Here is a 21374-nt window from a genome sequence, read left to right on the forward strand (position 1 = left end):
TTTGAACAAGAGTGGCTGTCTGATCCTGAGTTCAAGGTGTTGGTGAGGACCTGTTGACTTAGTAATAGCTGTCATAACCTCGCTGCAAAACTGGCAGCCTGTGCCAGCAGTATGGAACAATGGGGCAAAAAGTACCGGTTGAGGTTTAGAAAGCAAATTGAGGGCTGTAAGAGGAAGTTGGATAGTCTTATGGATAGTAGTGTTTCGACTGATGTGGTCAGGTTCCTTCAGGCCAAGAGTGAGTTGAATGTCCTGCTTGAATCTGAAGTTATACATTGGCAACAAATGGCCAAGACCTTCTGGCTGCAGGAAGGAGATCAAAATACTAAGTTTTTCCATGCCTGTGTCAAAGCTAGAAAGCAAAGGAACACCATTCGGCACCTTAAGGATGTGAATGGCCTGACAGTAGATGGAGTGGAAGATATGGGGATTATTGCCAAAACCTATTTCTCTGATCTGTTTGCTGGCCCTACTAGACCTTGTTATGATGCAGTGAGTACCCTTGTCCCTCTTGTTACGCCTGAAATGCAGGCTGATTTGTGCTCCCCTTTTACCTTTGAGGAATTCAAGATTGCTATGTTCCAAATGCACCCTGATAAATCCCCTGGTCCTGATGGGTTAAACCCGGGTTTCTTCCAACACTTTTGGGACCTCATTGGTCCTGAGATTGTTAACGCATGTAAGGGTTATTTGGCCTGTAAGGAATTTCCACCGCACCTAAATGACACAATAATTGTTCTTATCCCCAAAATTGATAGGCCTGAGGGTATGAAGGATTTTCGCCCTATCTCCCTGTGCAATGTGCTTTATAAATTGATTGCCAAGGTCCTAGCTAATAGGCTAAAGCTTGTTTTACCTTTCTTGGTATCTGAGACCCAATCTGCTTTTGTCCCTGGCAGGTCTATCTCTGATAGCATTATGGTGGCCTTTGAGTCATTACACTTTATGAAAAGAAAGAACAGGGGTAGAATTGGTGAGGTGGCTTTGAAATTAGATATTAGCAAGGCCTATGATAGGGTCGATTGGACCTTCTTGAAACTTGTTATGCAAAAATTAGGCTTTCCTGGGTTGTGGATTGATTGGATTATGTTGTGCATTTCGACTGTGTCTGTGTCGCTGAATGGTACTTTTGTAGGGCCGATTACCCTTGGCAGGGGCCTGAGACAATGCGATCCCCTGTCGCCGTACTTATTTATACTGTGTGATGAAGTCTTAGCTAAACTGATTACTAGGGCGGTGGATGAGGGTTCCCTTCACGGGTGTCTCATCGCTAGGGGAGCGCCAACCATTACACACTTGTTTTTTGCAGACGACAGTTTCATGTTTTTCAGGGCCTCTATGGATGAGTGTCATAAGGTTGGGATGATCCTATCAAAGTATGAGGCTGCATCTGGTCAGGCTATCAACCTACAAAAATCTGGGATTTTCTTTAGTCCGAATGTTGGCCAGGACCTGCGAAATGAGGTATGTAACTCCCTTCAGGTTTTTCATCCTCTGGATATTGGTCGCTACTTGGGCCTCCCCTCACTAATTGGGAAGTCTAAAGTGGCGATCTTTAGTTTCCTTAAAGATAGACTTAGGAAGAGGTTGGGTGCATGGACTTTTAGATTTCTTTCTGCTGCGGGTATTTGGTGGGGTATGAAACCAGGGGGTAGGAGGTCGATTCATTGGCAAAGCTGGGATAGGCTTTGCAGGGATAAGAGAGAGGGAGGTTTGGGCTTTAGGAGCCTCCAGAAATTCAATCTTGCCTTACTAGGCAAACAGGCTTGGAAGTTGATGGTTACTCCAAATTCTTTAGTGGGTAGAATGTTCAAAGCTAAATATTTCCCTAGAGACCCATTTCTTTCCTCCAAATTAGGCAATAATCCTAGTTTTGTTTGGGGGAGTGTTTGGAGAGCAATTGAGGTGTTAAGATTGGGGGTTCGTTGGAGAATTGGGGATGGGAAGTCAATACAAGTGTGGAAAGATCCATGGGTAAATACTGTGGCCCCATTTATGGTCCAGGGTGATGCTATTATGCACTTTGTGATGGTTATGGTGATGTGAATCAGGATGATGGGTGGAGTAGAATTTGGAAGATGCATGTTCCCCCAAAAGTTAGAATTTTGTGTGGAAGTTGGTCTCGGGTTGTATGGCAACTAGGCAGAGATTGGCAGGAAGGGGACTGTCAATTCCAACGCAGTGCCCCTTCTGTCACTCCGATACTGAGCATGACCATCACCTCTTTGTGGATTGTGTTTATGCACAAGAATGTTGGAACCTATCCGGGATCAATACGGATGTATTCCAACCTGATTATCTAACGGGTTCTATTTTGCAGGTACTCTTGTCCAATGATCATGACACCATAACAAAGGTGGCAATGACACTTTGGGCTATTTGGAACCAAAGGAATCAAATAGTCTGGGAGAGCAAAGTCCAATTACCAGAAACGGCAGCCTCTCTTGCGAACAACTACCTTGTTGCTTGGCGTCAGTCCCAGTTGAAGACCCTTCCTGTTGTTGCCCGTCATTCGTCCACGGCCACAGCATCCCACGCCGATACCGCCAATGCACAAAATCATCCGAGCACAGCACCTCAGGCGGACGCTGTGATCCCTGCTTTCCCTACTGCGCAGCGCCGGCCACCCGACGCCATTACCGTCGATGCAAATGCAATGGATGGCACTGCTGCCCGTAGCCACGAGCACATGACGCGGTTGACAACGACACAGGTACGACATACTAGTTGGTCTCGCCCCCCTTTAGGCTTTTTCAAATGCAATTGTGATGCGGCTTCCTTTAAAGCTGACTCTCGAAGTGGGGTGGGAGCTTTACTTAGATCCTCTGATGGTTCCTTTATGGCTTGTCGTAGTCGCCATGTCCCATTTATCGATGATACAAAGGAAGCTGAAGCATTAGCCCTACGTGAGGCATTGCTCTGGTGTGTTTATCTTAATTGTATTAATGTGCTGTTTGAAAGTGACTCTCTGAGTGTGGTTAATAGTGTCAATTCAGTCGATCCAGACTTGTCTGTTTATGGGTCTGTTATTCAGGATTGTAAGTTTTTGTTAAGCAGTCGACACGATTATAAAATGTCTTTCTCTCCACGCCTAGCGAACATGGGAGCTCATGTCGTTGCACGACATGCCCTGTCCAATGCTAACGAGTTTGTTTCTTTTTCTGCTCCAATTTGGTTGCAGGAGACTATTGTGGCTGATTCAGTTTAAGGAATGAATATCATTTTGGTTTAAAAAAAAACAGAAGTATCTCTTTGACTAAAAATTTAAGAAGAAATAAGAAATAATTGGATAGACTCGTCGTCATATATAAAACATGCATGAACGCCACATGGAAATGGCATCTGATCCACGCGTAAGATCCTCCTTAATTCAGCACAGTATCATCAACAAACTCCCCTAAATATAATCTTAATCCCTCTTTCTCATCCAATTTTCACAATTTCAATCACCAAACAAAAACAAAAATGGCATCCAATCTCACCCCAGCATTCGCATACACCATTCTCTACGTGAAAGACGTCGCCAAATCTGTAGATTTCTACGGCAAAGCCTTCGGCTATCACGTTCGCCGTTTAGACGATTCGCATAGATGGGGAGAACTGGAGAGTGGGCATACGACGATAGCATTCACTCCGATCCATCAGCACGAAACCGATAACAGGACCGGCCAAGTCCATACTCCGGAGAGTTCCAACGACCGAGCTCCGGTGGAGGTTTGCTTCTCCTATGCTGATGTTGATGCTGCTTATAAGGTATTTATTTATTTATTTCTTGTTTTTTTTTGGCCCTATTGTTTTTGGGAAGTGCGTAATTACCCAGCCCTGATGGATGATGGACAGAGGGCGGTGGAGAATGGTGCGGTGGCGGTGAGCGAACCGGAAGATAAAGAATGGGGGCAGAGAGTTGGATATGTTCGTGATGTCGATGGAATTGTGGTGAGGATGGGAAGCTATGTTTCCAAACCGGCTAAACAAGACTGATTTTGTTAAAAAAAATTAACATAGTTTATTAATTAGCTTATATTATATATACATCTTTTTTTTCTTTAATATATTATATTGTTGCACAAACTTGGATACTTTAAAAATCAGTTGCTGTTTAATAAAACCATAAATAAGATTTGATTTGTAAGAATTCTAAATTAATGTAAAAGTTCAAAGGGATGATCAAAATTTCTGTTCTGCAAGCTAACAGTTGAATTTTTTTTTTTTTTTTTAATATGTGATGGGAGGGAATTTGAACTGTGCTTGCATAAATCGTTGCTATTTTCTGAAACATTTGAGAATTTCAATTGTTCTGAAACAATTTCAAAATACCTATCCGGAATTTTTTTTTGAATAAAAAAAAACAATGCATTAATGAGCCAAATCATGGCAAAATTGTAACAATGAAACAGAAATATAACTCGGTAATAAATTAAAAAAAGAAGGGTAAGTGGATAAACGAGAAAACTGTGCTAACACATGTGTCATTCCATTCGCTTGCCGCCGTATCCATTTGACTGAGTAAGAGTCATTTGATGTTAGAATCGATCGTATTTGAATAATTCTATCCCTAAATTCGGAATCATCAACATAACTAGAGTTTATTGCATCAATCACTTGTTTAGCATCAGATTCGAAAACCACATTTCTTCTTCTAACAGTTTCTAGCCATTGCATAGCCTGTAATAGTGCTTCAGTCTCACATTCTCGAGTTGTTGGACAACATAACAAACCGGCACATCTTCCCATTACAAACTGTCCATTTGCATCTCTTACTGCTGCTTCCATCCCTGCACGACCATCAACGTTAAAGCATGCGGTATCAACACAACACGAGAGAAATTCTTCCGATGGCGGGTGCCAAGCCGTGCAAGTAGCGAATGAATTATTTCCTGCTACTGTATTTCCAATCCGTTGTTCTCCTGTACCAGTCCGATTCTTCAAGGCATTTGCTTCTGACCAATCATTAAGTACTGTGCAAGCTTGAGCCACTATCTGATCTGTTGTGCGAATCTCATACTGCCAAAGACGGGTATTCCTAGCCTGCCATAAACTCCAGAGGTGCATCAAAAATGTTTTCACAATTTGTTCTGGTGCTGTTCTAATCATATTATGAAACCATGCTGTCAGATTCTCAGCCACTATTGCCTCCGCATTAATTCGTTCCAGCATTCCCGCCTTCTGACATACTCTTATAGCTCCTGCACATTCAATAAAAAGATGCCATCCATCCTCCCAAGGTTCGTTACATATCACACAAGTACTACATACCTGTAACCCACGAAATAGAAGATTCACACGCGTTGGGAGACAATTTCGTGCTAATTGTCAATCAAAATATCGGACCTTTTGTGGAATTTCAGCATACCACAATTTTTTCCAAGCTCCCTGAACATGAAATCTTTCACCTGCTTCCAAAGTTGTAGCCAACCTGTAAGCACTTTTGACTGTGTAACGTCCCGTAGAATGGAATTTCCATATTAACCGATCCTCACTACTCAAAGTATCAACGGACAGTTTATGAATTTCTGTAATATCTCTATGCTCGAAAACTTCCTCCAATAACTCTTCATCCCAATCTCTGGAATTATGGATAAACAAATCACTAACTTTCAAATACTCCAGCCCATCCACTATAGGGGTTCGTATATAGCCATCCTCCTCATTACGCAACCATCTCTCACTCCACACATTTATTGATTGACCGTTTCCAATTTTCCATCTGATTCCTTCTCTAATGATTAGTTGAGAACTCCAGATATTTCGCCATATAAAACTTGGTGAATGCCCCAATGAGGCTCCCATAAAATCCCCTTTTGGATAATATTTAGCTTTGAAAACTTTACTAACAAGCGAAGATGGATTGATTAATAACCGTCATCCCTGTTTTCCCAACATAGCAAGATTAAAGGCTGTATCCGGAATTCTATTAACTTCATCGGTTAGATTATTAATCCAGGTCTCAATAATCGTCGTAATGCTCTAGTGTGAGCTTATTAATCCGGGTTTCAATAATCGTTGTAATGCTCCAGCGTGTGTTAATCATACTCGTTTTATCCTGTAGTTGTAGTAGACGATCGGGGGAACAAGGAGTCACTTGAAGCGAAGCGAAAAGGACAAAGGAAGTCGACTGCAAGGGACGTTGATTGGTTCTCTGGGAAGAACCAATCAAAAAATTTCATGAATTTCATTATACCCCTTCTAAGATCGTCCCTTTTCGTCTGAGGGGAGCTGCTGGGCTCCTTCTTGTTTTATTAGCATCAAACCCACTCAACAGGATATTACATAAGCTGATATCTCGGCTACACATCTCTCCAAATTGTGCACTTCTTTGCAAAAAGTTCATGGAAAGTTGGTTGATGTATTGAGGCTGATTAACACGTTTCAATTGGTTCATGGTTTAGGTAACCTTCAGGAACATTTGTGTCAACATTGGGTTCCTAACTCCTACACTGATTTTCTTCAGATCTGAAATGGATGGTTTTAGATCTGTTTTTCTGAGTGTCATTTCAACTATATTAAGTTTAGATACGTTTGATATTTGGGATAACCTATTAAATTCTTTTTAGGACTTATTAATTTAAGTTCAATATACAAAACAAAAATGATATCAATTTAGTTCTCGAAACGTAATATAATATTCATACTAAATTGACAACCATAGTAAAATGACTGTTGTACATAAATTACAACAATAGTAAAATGACTAGTAAAATTATGATTAAGAACAACGTATGTTCAACACTAAAAATAAATAAATTTGGGGGTTAAAAACTTGGTATGGGTAAAAAATTTGGGGAAAAAAGTTTTAATAAAAAGAATTATAATTTAGAAACCTAATTAAATAAGTAAATTAGTTGTTAAATACGTAAATTCTAAAAAATAAAAATAAAGCAATACATAGGATGAAATTAATTATGAAAAATATTTAAAAATAAATAAATATTAATAAATTTGATTTATTTATAAATTTGATGTCATGGTTGGAGATTGGTCATTGGTGTCGTTTGAGAGCTGGTGAACAAAGAGTTGAAGATCATTAGACTTTCTGATGATTCCACAAGTAATGGGAGCGAACATATTGGAGGATTAATGTGGGTATTTGTCAATTAATTAAAAAAAACAGAAGTTACACCGTCGTGAAAATCAGGTTTTGGGAAGATACTTTCAACGTCAATTATTTAGGCTAGTCGTTTTGAGTGAAACGAAAGCTGTAATCTAAAGATTATACGATAAAATGATAAGGAAGACACTAAAATTGAGTTTAAAGAAAATAATTGATTGCGCAACAACTTTGGAATAGTTGTTTTTTGGAGTTAAATTCAATTGAAATGAAAAAAATACCAAAAGCTTGGTTAGGAGAGAATTGATCATTTAGAATCAATTAGATGGCTTTTAAAAATGATTTGTAAATAGAGAATGGTTTGAAATGGGTTTGGAGGATCTCGAATTACGAAAATAGCTCTTTTTTTATAGAAATTGGGACGAGACAGACCTTGAGCGGGGAGAGCATCCATAGCCCAAGAACTGTCAAACCCGCAATATATTAAAAAAAGAAAAGGTAAGTGTTTGAACAAGAGAAGAGGAAAGAGAACAAACAAAAGAATGGGGGAGGAGAAAAGTTTAGGAAAGGTAAAGAAAAACGCAAATGAAAAAAATTGCAGATGTCATCATTGATAAACCTGTGACAAAAAGCAGGAGCTGAAGGCCACCAATTGATCACTGAATAAGAAACTCCAAATTTTGCCAAAGCATCAGCAACGCGATTTCCTTCCCTAAAGATGTGTGTAAAAATAATGTTCATCCTAGAACAAATACCGAGACAGTGCAACCATTCTTGTCGAATACTCCATGGAACATCCATGGAACGAAGTCGAAGCAGATTAACTACGTACATGGAGTCTGACTCAACCCAGAGTTGATACCAATTTTTCTCCCAAGCAAGTTCAATTGCGAATATAGCGGCTCTCAACTCAGCCATGTAAGCAAAAGAAGGAGGGGTAGAAAAAACAAAGCAACCTTTGGGAAAGCCTCGATAATTACGAAAGATACCGCCCGCTCCCGCCTCGCCAGGAGTACCAAAAGCAAAGCCGCCCACATTGACTTTAAACCAATGAACTGGAATAATGTTGGGAGCCGGAGGCGGCCTTGCAGAAGCCAGAAGATGTGATAAGATATCAGCATCTCTCATCGAAGAGCAAAAACCTTTAGAAGAGGTCAAAGACTCTCGAATCATTCGAAATAGGGTGATATCCGAGTGTTGAATAGAAGGAGGAACCTCCTTAAAGGTTGCTTCATTCCTGCAGTGCCAGATTAACCATATACAAGAGACAGCGGCAACACGTCAGATCATCGGATTGGAATTTGTTGAAGTTGATGTAGAAATTGCACTCGTTGGTATTGTTATATAAACGTCGAATAACAGGGAAACTTTGGGTGGGAAAATGATGGTTGTAGGAGACTATTTTGGACAAAATAAAAACTAAGATCCATAGTTTGGATGTCAATGAAGATATTAAGATTGATATTGCGGGAAATGGTGACTCGTGGCGGCTGAAATAATTTTTAGAAAACGGTTGGGTTGTTGTTTGATGGAAATTACGTAGATTTTGAAACTAATAATTACCAAAAGCTTCGTTATGGGTGATTTAATCAATTGGAATCAATGAATAGATTGTAAAGATGATTCAGAAAATGTTTGCAGACATAAAACATCTTCCGATTTTTGAGTTGAAATTTGAAGCTCAGATTGAAGATGACAATGACAGATTGTTAAATGAACAAAACTAATCTAAATAGATGATTAAGAATTATATAGTAGGTTTAAACTAAAGAGTTTGAATGATCGAATACAAATATATCTACAGGAGTTGGAGAAACAATTATTGAAAGGTATAAAAATAATTAAGCTTTTGAACTAAAATTGAGGATTAAAAATCGAAGGAGATAAACTTGAATTTGGAATTGAAGGCAATAAACTCAAAATTGAAATAAGTAATGATTTTGCTGAATTTAATTATTGATAAGTTGTTTATATGATTGTTTGATTTTGTTTTTGTTGGTTGGGATTTTGAAATGAAGATAGCCAATTTAGACATTCATTATTCAAGTTATCTAAAAAAACTTAATCTCTTACCCATTAGAGTATCTCCAATAGAGGGTGCCCAAAAGAGTGCTAAGTTGGCATTTAGTTTGACAATTTTTAAAGGTCGCATATTATTAGAGTGATGATGGGTGCCAAAAAAAGTTGTCAAAAGGTTGTCAATTTTTGGCAACCTTACTTCAAGGTTGTCAAACATTTTTTAATATAAAAAAGTTTGATTTACTTGAATACTATTGGTTCATCTTTTTGATGAATTTCTCTCTCATTTCACTATTGGTTGATAATATTTATAATTAAATAAATTATACATTAAGTCATGATTTATGGGTCATTGTGGTAACTTTTAAAGTTGTTTTACTATTAGAACATTTTTAAATAAAAGTTGCCAAGAGTGATGTGGATTACTAAATTAATAAAATATTATATTTTAATATAATGTGTTAATTTTTGACACTCTTTGGAACAACCTCTATTGGAGATGCTCTTAGCACAAGCCCCAATTTTTGTTCTTTTTTCTTTTTGTGTTTCTACTACAAATTGAAAATTCATAATTCATTTGTTACATGTTTGTTTGATGCTCATGAGTAGTCTTTGAAAAGTTTACAATCTGAACTTTCAAAATTCCTTATCGACATTCTAAAATCCTGTCGAACGTATACCCAAAAAATCCACCCAAAGATGGTTGTTCGGGAATATTAGAAAATACTCCATCCATTCCATTATATAGGCCATTCTAGCAAATTAGTTTTTTCCCCAAATATAAGTCATTCTAGGATTCCAATGCTTATTGCCCAATAGTGACATGAGAGAGAATTTTTTTTAGTTAACCAATATATTTCTTAATTTGTGTGAAATACCCTAGAATGACTTATATAATGGAATGGAGGGAGTAACAGTTTATTCTCACATATTTATTTCTTTTTTTATTCTTTTTCTTTTTATAATTTTTATTTCATTTTATTTTCAACTATATACTAAAATATAACCTATAATTTATTTACAAAAAGTAAATTTAAAACTACTCCTTATCAATATGAAATTTGTTTTTCTAGAATCAATTGATATATAACTAGTGCAGAATAATGAACAAAATATCTACATTTTATAATGATGTATAAAATCAACTCAATTTGCTAATAGCTACCAACATTAAATGTAAAGTTACTCCTAACTATCACTTTATCCTCATAAACAATTATTCTTAGTCATTAAGATATCAATACTTCTTATTTATTTTTTATCATTAAAATTATTATGTACGGCTCGGTCACACTACGTGTCCCCGCTGAGCGAGGATCCGGAGAGGAGTCCCACCATAAGGATGTACTGGGGGCAAGCCTTCCCCTGCCAATTTATTTGGCAAGAGGCCGCTTCTAAGACTCGAACCCGTGACCTCTTGATCACACGACAACAACGTTTACCGTTGCACCAAGGCTCGCCCTCAATCTTCAATAATAAATAACTAATAAAAAATAAAATGAGAAAAAACCTCCTCAATAATAGAGAACATAGACTTTTAGAGCGCGTTTGATATTTAATGGGATAGAAATAAAAATAAATGTTGAAATATAGATAAGAACAAAAGATAAGATAAAAATAAGATAGTTATGAATTACATTCCATATTTATTTAGGGACCGTTTGTTTTATCTGTTGTTTGTTGTTGTTGTTTGTTGTTTCCTGTTACGGTTTGCTGTTTGAAAAGGCTGCTGTTCCAAAAAGCAGGGAGTCCCTGCTTTTATAAAAAGCTACTTTTCGGCTACAAAATGCAAACAGGAGGTGTCTAACCAAACACCTTAAACTCTCATTTTCAAAATGAAAAGGCAAACAGGAGATCGAAAAGCAGCTACCAAACACCCCCTTAATTGGATATGCATAAAGATAAAATAATACTTTACTATATTATCTCTATTACTTAAACTACGTAACATAGATTTGATAGATAAAATTTAAATTTTCCATCTCATTATGTCACCCCATTATACCACCCCTAATTTGAGAGGAAATATCACCCCACCCCTAGACATAAAATATTTAAGGAATAAAAAGTTAATCAATTTCTTATCTCATTATTTTATCCTTAAAATAAGAAAACTCTGGTATTTTTTTATTTCTATTTCACCTCATCTATCCCACCCATCCCACCCACGTGCCAAACACCATCATGGTAATTTGAACAAGAGAATAAACTAAAAGAATCAACCAAATTTATAAAATAAATAATGCTCTAAAGCATAAATGCAACTGACCCATTAAATCAGTGACAAAATAGCTCATGACTGACCAAGTGAATATGATCCCTCACCATTAAATCTAAGCTTATTAAAATTATATGGTGGAGATTAAAATTATCGTAAGGCTTAGATTTATCCCCGCTAGATCTAATAATGAGTGATCAAATTCACTTGGTCAGTCACTGACCAGGTGAAAACCACCGTAGCTCACCTAATTAAAGTCCGGTAGAACAATTCCTAATGTACTCCATCCATTTATTCAATTGAAAAAATTTGTCCGTTTACAAAATATTTAACTTTCATCCTAAATAAATATTAGGATAAATGAATAATAAATTAATAGTTATCTTCCAATGCAATCATAAATCCACATTAAAATTTCAAATAAACCAACAGAATTGATAGTACATTAATATCTATGAATTAGAGCATACTAAATAATTTATCATTTCAAATAAAAGTTGCAAATCAAAAATAATAATTTATCTTCCAAAAACAAAACAAAACAAAAAAAAGATGCTTTTTTTAAAGCAATAATTGAATATGCTTAATCTAGTAGATAGTAACAAAATTCAAACATTTGAAGCAAGCCCTTGAATGTGAATGCAAGCATACATATGCAACCACACGCACTGATAAAGTATGGAATAAAATTTAGAGATGAACATTGAACACTACCCAAAATGTCTTTTAAGATACAGTGATGTGATGTTATAACAATGACCATTCATTCATTGCAAAAGGAACAAAAAAGGTAAGTGAAGTAGATATTTTAGCAAGAATCAACCTCATTTGACTTCTACATTGTATAACATTCCGCTCCCTTCCCCTCCATCCTTCCTTGCTACACCACCGACAGACGGACGGCCACGAAGAAACATTCCCAAAACCATCACAACATTTCTTGTGATTTTCTCACGCAACGGCTTACTTTTTTCTTGAATTCATCTCTCCTCTCTCTCCATTCCTTCTGCATAACACCATCAAATCACATCATCAAATTGTAATTTCATATAATAAATGAAACACCAACAAATGTATAATACTGCATTAATAGATACTGTCATATAACAAATTATGACATTAAAATACTTATCAAATCGAATAGTATTTCTTCCATTCACTCTACTTTAAATGTAATGCATAGAGTAATGAGCTATAAGTTTCATAGAAGACATTCAATTTTACAAATACTCACTAACCAGACTATCTCTCAACTCAACGCACAACAGCAAAAATAGGACAGCCCAGGGGCCAGAACTGACTCTTAAGTTCCCAAGTACAGAAATGGTGACAATAAAGCAATAAATCACTTACTGCAGCTTCAACATTAGCAGGAGACTCGTCATTGGGACTCGAAAGCATTGATATGATGCTCAAAACTATGCTTTCAACCTGCATAGTAAAATGTATGTATCTGTAAACAAAGGCTATAGCCAAACAAATCCATAATAGTTTATTATGCTCAACAACTAGGATCATTCTGGATAGACCACTAGTTGATCATTTCATAGCCCACAGAGAAAATCTACAATCTTCTTCAGAACACTAATGACAAATGTGAAGACATAAAAGACGAAAACTATCAAATTCCATGACATGTTTATATTCTAAGCAATCTAATCTACAATCTTCTTCAGAACACTAATGACAAATTTGAAGACATAAAAGGACGAAAACTACCGTATTTCATGACATGTTTATATTCTAAGCAATCTAACTTCAATAACCACAAACCCAATTATGATGAAAAAAAACTATTGAATAAAAAATTTACCCTCCCAACAACCCTCCCATCCAGACTAGGGGTGAGCATGGTCCGGTTTGGTCCAAAAACCGAACCAAACCGAATTGGACCGAACCAAATTACCTCTATTTTTTAAGACCAAACCAAACCAAATTATAATTCGGTTTGGTCTGGACCGAACCGAATTATTTTGGTCCGGTTCGGTTTGGTTCATGTTCGGACCAAAGAAAGCACTAGAAACCTACAACTACTTGTGTCTTGACTAACTAAATAATTATATAAAGACAATAATCATATAATTAGTTTTTCTTTTGTATATATAATTAGTTGAGAGAAAAAAAAACATATTTAATTGTTTTTTCTTTTCTATATATAATTAGTTAATTAATTTAAAATCTTAAAACAAAAAGTAATATATATTGTATTTTGGTTTGGTTTGTTTGGTTTTGTTCGGTTTTGGACCAGACCAAACCAAACCGGACCGAAAACCAAACTAGCTTAAAAATTAGGACCGAACCAAACCAAATTATAATTCGGTCCGGTTTGATTCGGTTTTTTCGGTCCGGTTTTTTCGGTCTTTGGATTTTCGGTTCGGTTCTGCTCACCCCTAATCCAGACTATCAAGAGAATAAGTAAACAAAATTCTAATTAACAGATTATGGCAATTTAAAAAGGCAACAAATATGAATGCACAAAATAATTAAACAGACAAAAGTCTTTCATATGCCATGCGTTTGGAAGGTAGAAAATTCCATTGTCCCACAGCCACACACCAGATTTCCAAATTTACATTGCAAGTGCACTGAACCATGAAGCTCAAAATGGCAAATGTTCTTAAATAGGTGGACAATTATGACAAAACAAGTATTTCTTGAATATTGTGATCCCCCAATCAAGCTACAAGCACCAGTAGGTAGATGGCTGACATAAAACTTTATTAAATATTGTTATAAGAATGGTCAAAATCCAATTTGCAATGAAGTTCCTCCCTATCATAAATTACTAACGAAACCATTAACTGAAGTAGTAAATTTTGAATGGTAGAGGTTCCTATTTCTCACATATCATTAGAATTTTACAGATTTGGTAGCAAATTTAATTCCATACACAATGAATCTTGTTTGACATATAATTAAATGAGAATTATTGGATAGAACTCATGAACCTCCTATACTCAATGAGCACTTATCTTGAGAACCTCACTTGCAAGGTTTCACCCACAAATTTGGAAGGGAAAACATGCTGAAGTCTTGAGGTTGAATTATATTGTTAACTTTTAAGGTTAAATTTCAAAGTTTTAAACATTGAAAGGACAAACACAAGCAAAATGGATTTGAGTTCAGGATTCAAATCTATAATTCAACAACAATGCATAGTATTAGCAGGATACTAGTACGATCATTCAAACTCGTCTCAAAAGTATTATACCAGGTTTGTCTTCATTTATTTGCAAATAGATACAGAGATGATTCATTAACTGTGAAGAATAATGACATACCGTGTGGACAGGCATCCAACGTTCACTTGCAAGCTCATAGCCATTTGGATCATCTCCTGGTGGATGAAGAATTGATATGCAAACACGCCCATCAGAGTAAACTGCAATTCAAGCATCAAACAAAACCAATTATTAGCATTAAACTGAGATAAAATATCACAATCTACTATGAGTATCAAATTGACCAACCATTTGGATGCCACATTTCTGAGGTAAACTTCACTGTTGGTGGGCTATTTGGATAATTCAATGGAAAGCTCATGATGGCATTAAAGAATCCTCCTTCACTGCAATCAAAACATTTGTCAAGAATTCATAACAAGGAAACAAAAATCAATAACATTCATATTACTCTCGACAATAGGTCTAGTTGATCACAAAGAACATGAAGATAAAAAGAAAACTAATATATAATGGTGCTAAGAACTTAAATCTCTCAAAATTACCAGATTCAATAGTATAAAACAACAAATTGCTGAAGCAATTGAACAATCCATGGTGTCATAAACTTAGGATAATCGACCATCTTTTCAAACTAAAATGCTCAACACATTGATCAAACACTTCTGAAAAACCAGAAATATGTATAAAAAAGCCAGTTCCAAATAAACTCTTTGACTCTAGTCAATTATCACACTTCAAGCTGAAAACTACGTTGAAGAATGAAAATGTTCAAACTCAAGCAGGTTCCAATCAAATCAACATTCTCAAACTATCAAAATAATCAGCCTTCCTTCATTTCTCAGAAAAAAGATTCACATTGAAAACAAGAACACCCCAAAAGGTTACTGCAATAGTGTAACTCTACGATTAGCGAATCACAATAAAAACACTCAGTATTAAAATAAATCCCTGCTCAATTAATCAAATCCCTTAATTTAGAACCCCTAAACCCCAAGAATTTCACTATATTCCTCTCCCTCCGCCTCGTTCCCAATCCAAAACGATCAAAAGCAATCACCAAGATTAGCATCAATACCAAAAACCCTCAGAACCAAATCAGCATTCTCTAAATCTCAAAACGAACTTTGAAAGAATAAAATTCCAGAAAACAAGACGTACTAAAGCGTATCAGGCGGTCCAATAACCGTAACGCTCCATTCAAATATATTAGTCTCATCGACCAAGCCTGCGGAGAATCCATCAACAGGATTTTTACAAAGATCTGCAGCCAGCGAAAACCGATCAATTGAATTAAACCTCGATCCAAATTCCACAAGCAAAATCGAGCACAAAAATGAAAAACGAAAACAAATAGAAAAGGAAACCGAGTCTGAGATACCTTTGAGCTGTTTTTGGAGGAGGAGACTGGCCTGAGATGATGCCATAAAAGAAAGAACCGACTTTGATAGAGAAAGAAAGTGAATATAGAAGAAAGCCGACACTTCTTCAGCAATTTATATATAGATAGATAGGGGAAGAAGGTTCTGAATTTAGACGATTGCTTCTCTCTCTTTCTGTTTCTCTATCTGTGTGTGAGCTTATAGGTCATGTATTTGTGTGTCAAGCTCAAGCGGCAGATGCTCTCAGTTTTATTCACTACGGACTACTTTTTTAACACACGTATTTTTACCCAATCAGATACAGTCATTGCTTTAGCAGTCAGCTTGCATTTGTCAGACTTTGGTATCAGTTTGAGGACATGAGCATAATTGTTAAAATAGGAACGTACCACTTGATTATTCCTTCCATTTTCTGTTTCTCGAAAGAGAAAGTCCTCACTGTAAATTACACGCATCCTATTTTAATATTATAATCACAGAAGTTCAATTTTTAACGGTATATTGAACAATACACTTTTTAATATTATTGTCTACTCAATTTTAACTAACTTTTCAAAATAACCGTTAATAATTTTAAAATGAAAATATTTATAAATTAAAATTGTTCATAACGACATTTACCATGAAAACAATATTTTTTATTTTTCAAAATCATATTTTTTAGAGTTTTCTCTCATAATCAAACAATACCTAAATAATTTCAAAACGAAAAAAAATTAAGAATTAAATTTTTTTAGAATATCATTAACTCTTCGAATTTTTCATTTTGAGGATGTAAACGATCATTTTGAGGTGTTAAATGGCTATTACTGTTAAAAAGTGTAAAATTTAGTAGTCATATTTTTGAGAATTGAAGTTCAATAACCATAATATTAAAATGGATAAAATTCAGTATTCATGAATATAATTTACCCCAATATATGATTACAAAGTTGAAACAAAAGTTATGTGGTTAAACTGTGATTTATTTATTTTTTTTGAAATCAAGGCAAAATCAATGTTTTTTAGATCGATATTTTTTTAGTCTAATTCGAAATAAAAACTTTCAAGAATTAAAATTATTTAATATCACATTTACTATTGGAATCACGTCTTTTATTTTTCAAAATTATCATTTATAGGCTTTCTCTCTATAAATATTAATTTTATTTTATTACCAAACAATACATAAATTATATCAAAATTAAAAGGTTGAAGAATTAAAATGGCTTGGAATATCATTAAATTCTTGAATTTTTTTATTTTAAGATTGCTAACGGTCAAATTAGCAATATCAATCTAAAAATTCTTGATTTGTAAATATCTACAAGCATGATCCTTATTTTGATAAATGAAAAATAAATAAAAACGAAGCCCAAGGTTTTTTTTTTTAATTAACCCCGATTACAAGAGTAAAAAAGCACTTAAGTTAGACATTTCCACAACATGAGTATTAAATTTTAAAAAAATTCATCTGGCCATAATAAAATTACAGCCGCATGTTTAATGTCCCGGTGGCACTAGAATGATGATGTGGATGATTTGTAAGGGAGTTCGATGTCACATGTAAGCCATACATGAATGTTTTTTTCCACATGGCATATATGTGTATGGCATGTGGCATTTAATTTCAAAAACAATAAGTTTGGAGTTAGTTAGAGCATTGTCTAAGATGATTTTTTTTTATGTCTTTATTGTGATATGCAAGAAACCGCAGAAGTTTCATAAAATTCTATTAATTACCTCAATCCTCTGACTCGTCATTTCCTCGAAATGCTAGTTCTTGATGTAAAGACAATCAATAGTTGTTGTTAGATGTAGTATGTATTTCTTTAGAGTTTGAACCGAATGAGTCTAAAAAGTTACTTCAATGTGTTGTTCCTGATTTATCAAGTCTTCCCGTTTCTTCTAATCTTGGTTATTAGCAATTTGGGCACCAACTGGAGTTTGAAACCTTTCATTCCTTTTCCAATTTGTAAATCCTTCAACAATAAAACATATCCTTATTTGCTTATTCCTCAATATCTGATATATAAAGATAACAGTATAGGCAAAAACCTACATCTTTAGAAATGTTATATCCTAATCAAGTGTTATATTCTGTAAACCAAATAAAAAAATCGCCTTAATTTTTGTCTCACTCTTTTTTGTGAAAAATCATGTTCATGAGGTTGACATGAACCTTTTATGAAAATAAGATCTTCGAACTTTATCTCGATTGTTTGGATGATAATCTATAAATAATTTCCTTAACTCATGATTAGAAGTAATTAATGTTAAGTTTCTAGTCATCAAGAATATTAGAAATAAAGAGTGAATTGTGGTGGCCAAAAAAGCTAGTAATAAAAGAGTAAATTGTATAGATGGTCACTAAACTTTATTTACTTATAGTAAAATTAACAAAATTAATATTTGATTTCAATAAAGTTATTCTGCCAATTTGTATTTTAAAAATTCAGTCAAATATAGACGTGATACAAAAGACGGTTGATTGTATACTAACTAAAACACTACATCGGATAAGTATATAATTTTTTTTTCTAGAATTCGACTTAGAACATACCACATGATTGCTATGTTTCAGTCACAACAAGCATAAAAGCTAGACATATCTTATATGATCTTTAGTTGGCATAGAAACAATTGTCTTTTGTGTTATGTCAACATTCTACCAAGTTTTTATACTCAAATTGAGCATTGATAATTAAGTTAGTAATAAGATAAGGAATTAGTAAAGACGCTGGCTAAAAGAGAGAGAACGAGCATATCCTTGTTCGGGGACTTTTATAGGTTTGGGGCTTTAGTGATGTCGACATGATCAGTTGGGTTATCCCTGGGCTCTTGAAAGGGCAGGGTCGAGAGCAAGAGACCTTTGCATGTCGTGGTTGGGTCTAGAGTTGGCCTTCAATGTTGCCATTTGGGTGAGATGAGCTAATTTGGTAATTATCCCAATTTTTGTACTTGTATATACTAAAATAAATAAACAAATATTGTTTATTCTCTTAATAAATAAACAAAGTGTCAAAATGGCTTGACAAGTTTGGGTTCCTGAAAGAAACCAAGAAGAGCCAAAAGAATCTAGCAACTAATAACATCCTATGCACCGTTTTAATACGAATATCATTCAAATCAATTTCTATCCGAGGTTTTTTTGGAAGAACTTATATCTTCTTTTACATTAACATTTTTATCAATTGTTTGTTTAATGATTGACTCTTTTCTAACGAAGCATCTTTTTATAATTAAAGTTTACGGTTTATCTGTAGTAGAGAAAACAAAGGTCCGTACTCTAAGTATGAATAAATAGAAAAAGATATATTGTTAGTTGTTTTTTTTTTAAAACAAGATATATTGTTAGTTGGTAGACCTTATTGATAAGTTTACACCATATTTATTTTTACTTATACAGAGTTTTAACTTTTCGCAGCATGACTTTTCTTATTAATTTTGGGTACTTCAAAGGTGCTTAACTATGGTGCAGTACTTTTTTTTTTTTCATGTTTATGTTTTTTGGCTTAATGCTCTTCCAGCCTCTTTAACTTGTTCAAATTAGTCATTTTATTTCTTCCAACTCATCGAATGTCCTATTTACCTCATTAACTCTAAAAAGTGGTATTTCTCATCCCCTTAACTTGTTCATTTTACCCTCCAACTCATCGAATGTTTGATTTACCTCATTAACTCAGTAAAAGTGGTATTTCACACCTCTTATGATTTATGTGGTTATTTCAAATGGTTTGATAAAGGAATTTAGGACTTCAAATAAAAAGAGGAAGTGCAGATTGTAAATCACGATGAAAAGAAGAAGTGTAAAAGTCTCTATAATAAGGTATTTTTGTCTTTTCAAATATAACTGTTGAGTTATCAAAAAAATTGACCAAATTTGACATGTGGCATTTGAGAAGTCGGACTTCAAGCGCGTCCCTTACATCGGTCAATTCTAACCTTCGAGAATGAAAATGGAAGGGTGAGAAATACCACTTTTATGGAGTTAAGGGGGGTAAATAGGACATTCGATGAGTTGAGTGGGTAAAATGACCAAGTTAAGGGAGTGAGAAATACCATTTTTTTTAGAGTTAAAGAGTAAATAGAACATTCGATGAGTTATGAGGTAAAATAACTAATTTAAACAAGTTAAGAAGGAACATTCATATTTTTTTTTTTTACCGTTTGAATTGTTTGTGAATTTTATTCTGATTTCTATGTTTTCTTCTTGAATGATTGTTGTCATCCAAACTATATGTTATGTTTAATAGTTATATAGATGTTTTGACTTTCTTGTTGCATTATGAAATGAATCTTGTTTTTCATTTGGTTTATTTTAGGTGTTAATCCAAAATTTATGTATGCTTCAAATTTTGGGTAATTGGCTAGTATTCCATATTTATAATGTCACAGGATTTATTGGCTTACAATGTAAACCATAATTATTAGGTTGGGCTATTGGGTTGGGCCATTGGTCCATTATATTGGGAAATTTATACACAAATTCATATTTGAAAAATTATTTACAACTATATATGAAGTAATGATTTGAAATTATGTCAAACTAGTAAGATCGGTATTTTAATATATTTTAAGAATTGAAATTTATAAATTAGGCATCTAGAATATATTTTCTAGGATTTAGGATTTATGAATTGGATATAGAATTTTTAAATTAGGGTAAAAAAAATACTTTATTTATAATATATTGAAAATAATGACATATTAAGAATTAAGTTTTATAATATGATTTAGTTGTAATTCTGTAGTTATTTATGATATTCATGTATTTGACCCATTACGTTTTATCCAAACATAATAATGTATGCTTCAAGTCTCTAAGTTTACCAAAATTGGGCTATTGGATTCCATTTTATATAGACTTTATTAAAGTTTAAGCAATTACAATCACCCTTACAAAGTTAGTAATTTTACAATTACCTTTATAACATTTAGCAATTACAATTACTTTACAAAGTTATAATTACCTTACGAATTTAGCTATTACAAAGTTACAATTACAATTCCAATATTTTAAGCAATTCCAAATTTAGCAATTACAAATTTACAATTATAATTACAAAGTTAGCTATTACAAAGAAATCTCACCAATTTCAAATTTACAATTGCAAAGGAATCACATCAATTACAAATTACAATCACAATCATCTTTACAACATTAGTAATTACAATTCTTTTTCAATTAATTTTACAAATTCAGCAATTACAAAGTTACCATTACAATTACAATTCCAATATTTTAAGCCATTCCAAATGAATCTTAGCAGTTGCAAATTTATAATTACAATTACAAAGTTAACAATTACAAAGGAATCACAATAATTACAAATTACAAGTACAATCCCATTAAAACTCTCCTTACAAAAGAATTCCATTATAAAGAAATAGAAGAAAAACAGAGTGAGAAGAGAAGAGAAATTACCTTCTCAAGAAGAAAAGCAACAGACACGCATAGACATGTTGAAACACATTTCCACATGATTTTGATTTCACAAAATTATTTAACAAGAATTAAATCTCCATGATAAAAATATTCTAAC

At 34.2% G+C, this 21374-nt stretch overlaps 2 protein-coding genes across 2 annotated transcripts; one reads left to right on the forward strand and one right to left on the reverse strand.

The window, feature by feature from the left end:
- The first annotated feature begins 3418 nt into the window (after positions 1-3418).
- Positions 3419-4192, forward strand: LOC136223657 (uncharacterized). The gene is made up of 2 exons (XM_066011772.1): positions 3419-3753; positions 3841-4192. The coding sequence occupies exons 1-2, from the start codon at positions 3466-3468 to the stop codon at positions 3979-3981; spliced, it is 429 nt and encodes a 142-aa protein (XP_065867844.1). The 5' UTR covers positions 3419-3465; the 3' UTR covers positions 3982-4192.
- Positions 4193-11957: 7765 nt separating this feature from the next.
- Positions 11958-16064, reverse strand: LOC136224135 (ubiquitin-conjugating enzyme E2 7). The gene is made up of 6 exons (XM_066012393.1): positions 15849-16064; positions 15629-15731; positions 14756-14853; positions 14567-14667; positions 12639-12716; positions 11958-12291 (listed from the first exon to the last, which is right to left on the reverse strand). The coding sequence occupies exons 1-6, from the start codon at positions 15892-15894 to the stop codon at positions 12214-12216; spliced, it is 504 nt and encodes a 167-aa protein (XP_065868465.1). The 5' UTR covers positions 15895-16064; the 3' UTR covers positions 11958-12213.
- Between the last annotated feature and the right edge of the window lie 5310 nt (positions 16065-21374).

This window comes from Euphorbia lathyris, chromosome 3 (genome assembly GCF_963576675.1).
Source record: "Euphorbia lathyris chromosome 3, ddEupLath1.1, whole genome shotgun sequence".
Classification (NCBI taxonomy): Eukaryota; Viridiplantae; Streptophyta; class Magnoliopsida; order Malpighiales; family Euphorbiaceae; genus Euphorbia; species Euphorbia lathyris.

Coding starts and splice junctions, on each gene's coding strand:
- LOC136224135 (XM_066012393.1), bottom strand. CDS start 15,894: ATGGCATCATCTCAGGCCAGTCTCCTCCTCCAAAAACAGCTCAAAG. Junction 15,732..15,848: donor CCTCCAAAAACAGCTCAAAG/GTATCTCAGACT, acceptor CGCTGGCTGCAG/ATCTTTGTAAAAATCCTGTT. Junction 12,717..14,566: donor GTTGGATGCCTGTCCACACG/GTATGTCATTAT, acceptor TTTACTATGCAG/GTTGAAAGCATAGTTTTGAG.
- LOC136223657 (XM_066011772.1), top strand. CDS start 3,466: ATGGCATCCAATCTCACCCCAGCATTCGCATACACCATTCTCTACGTG. Junction 3,754..3,840: donor ATGTTGATGCTGCTTATAAG/GTATTTATTTAT, acceptor GATGATGGACAG/AGGGCGGTGGAGAATGGTGC.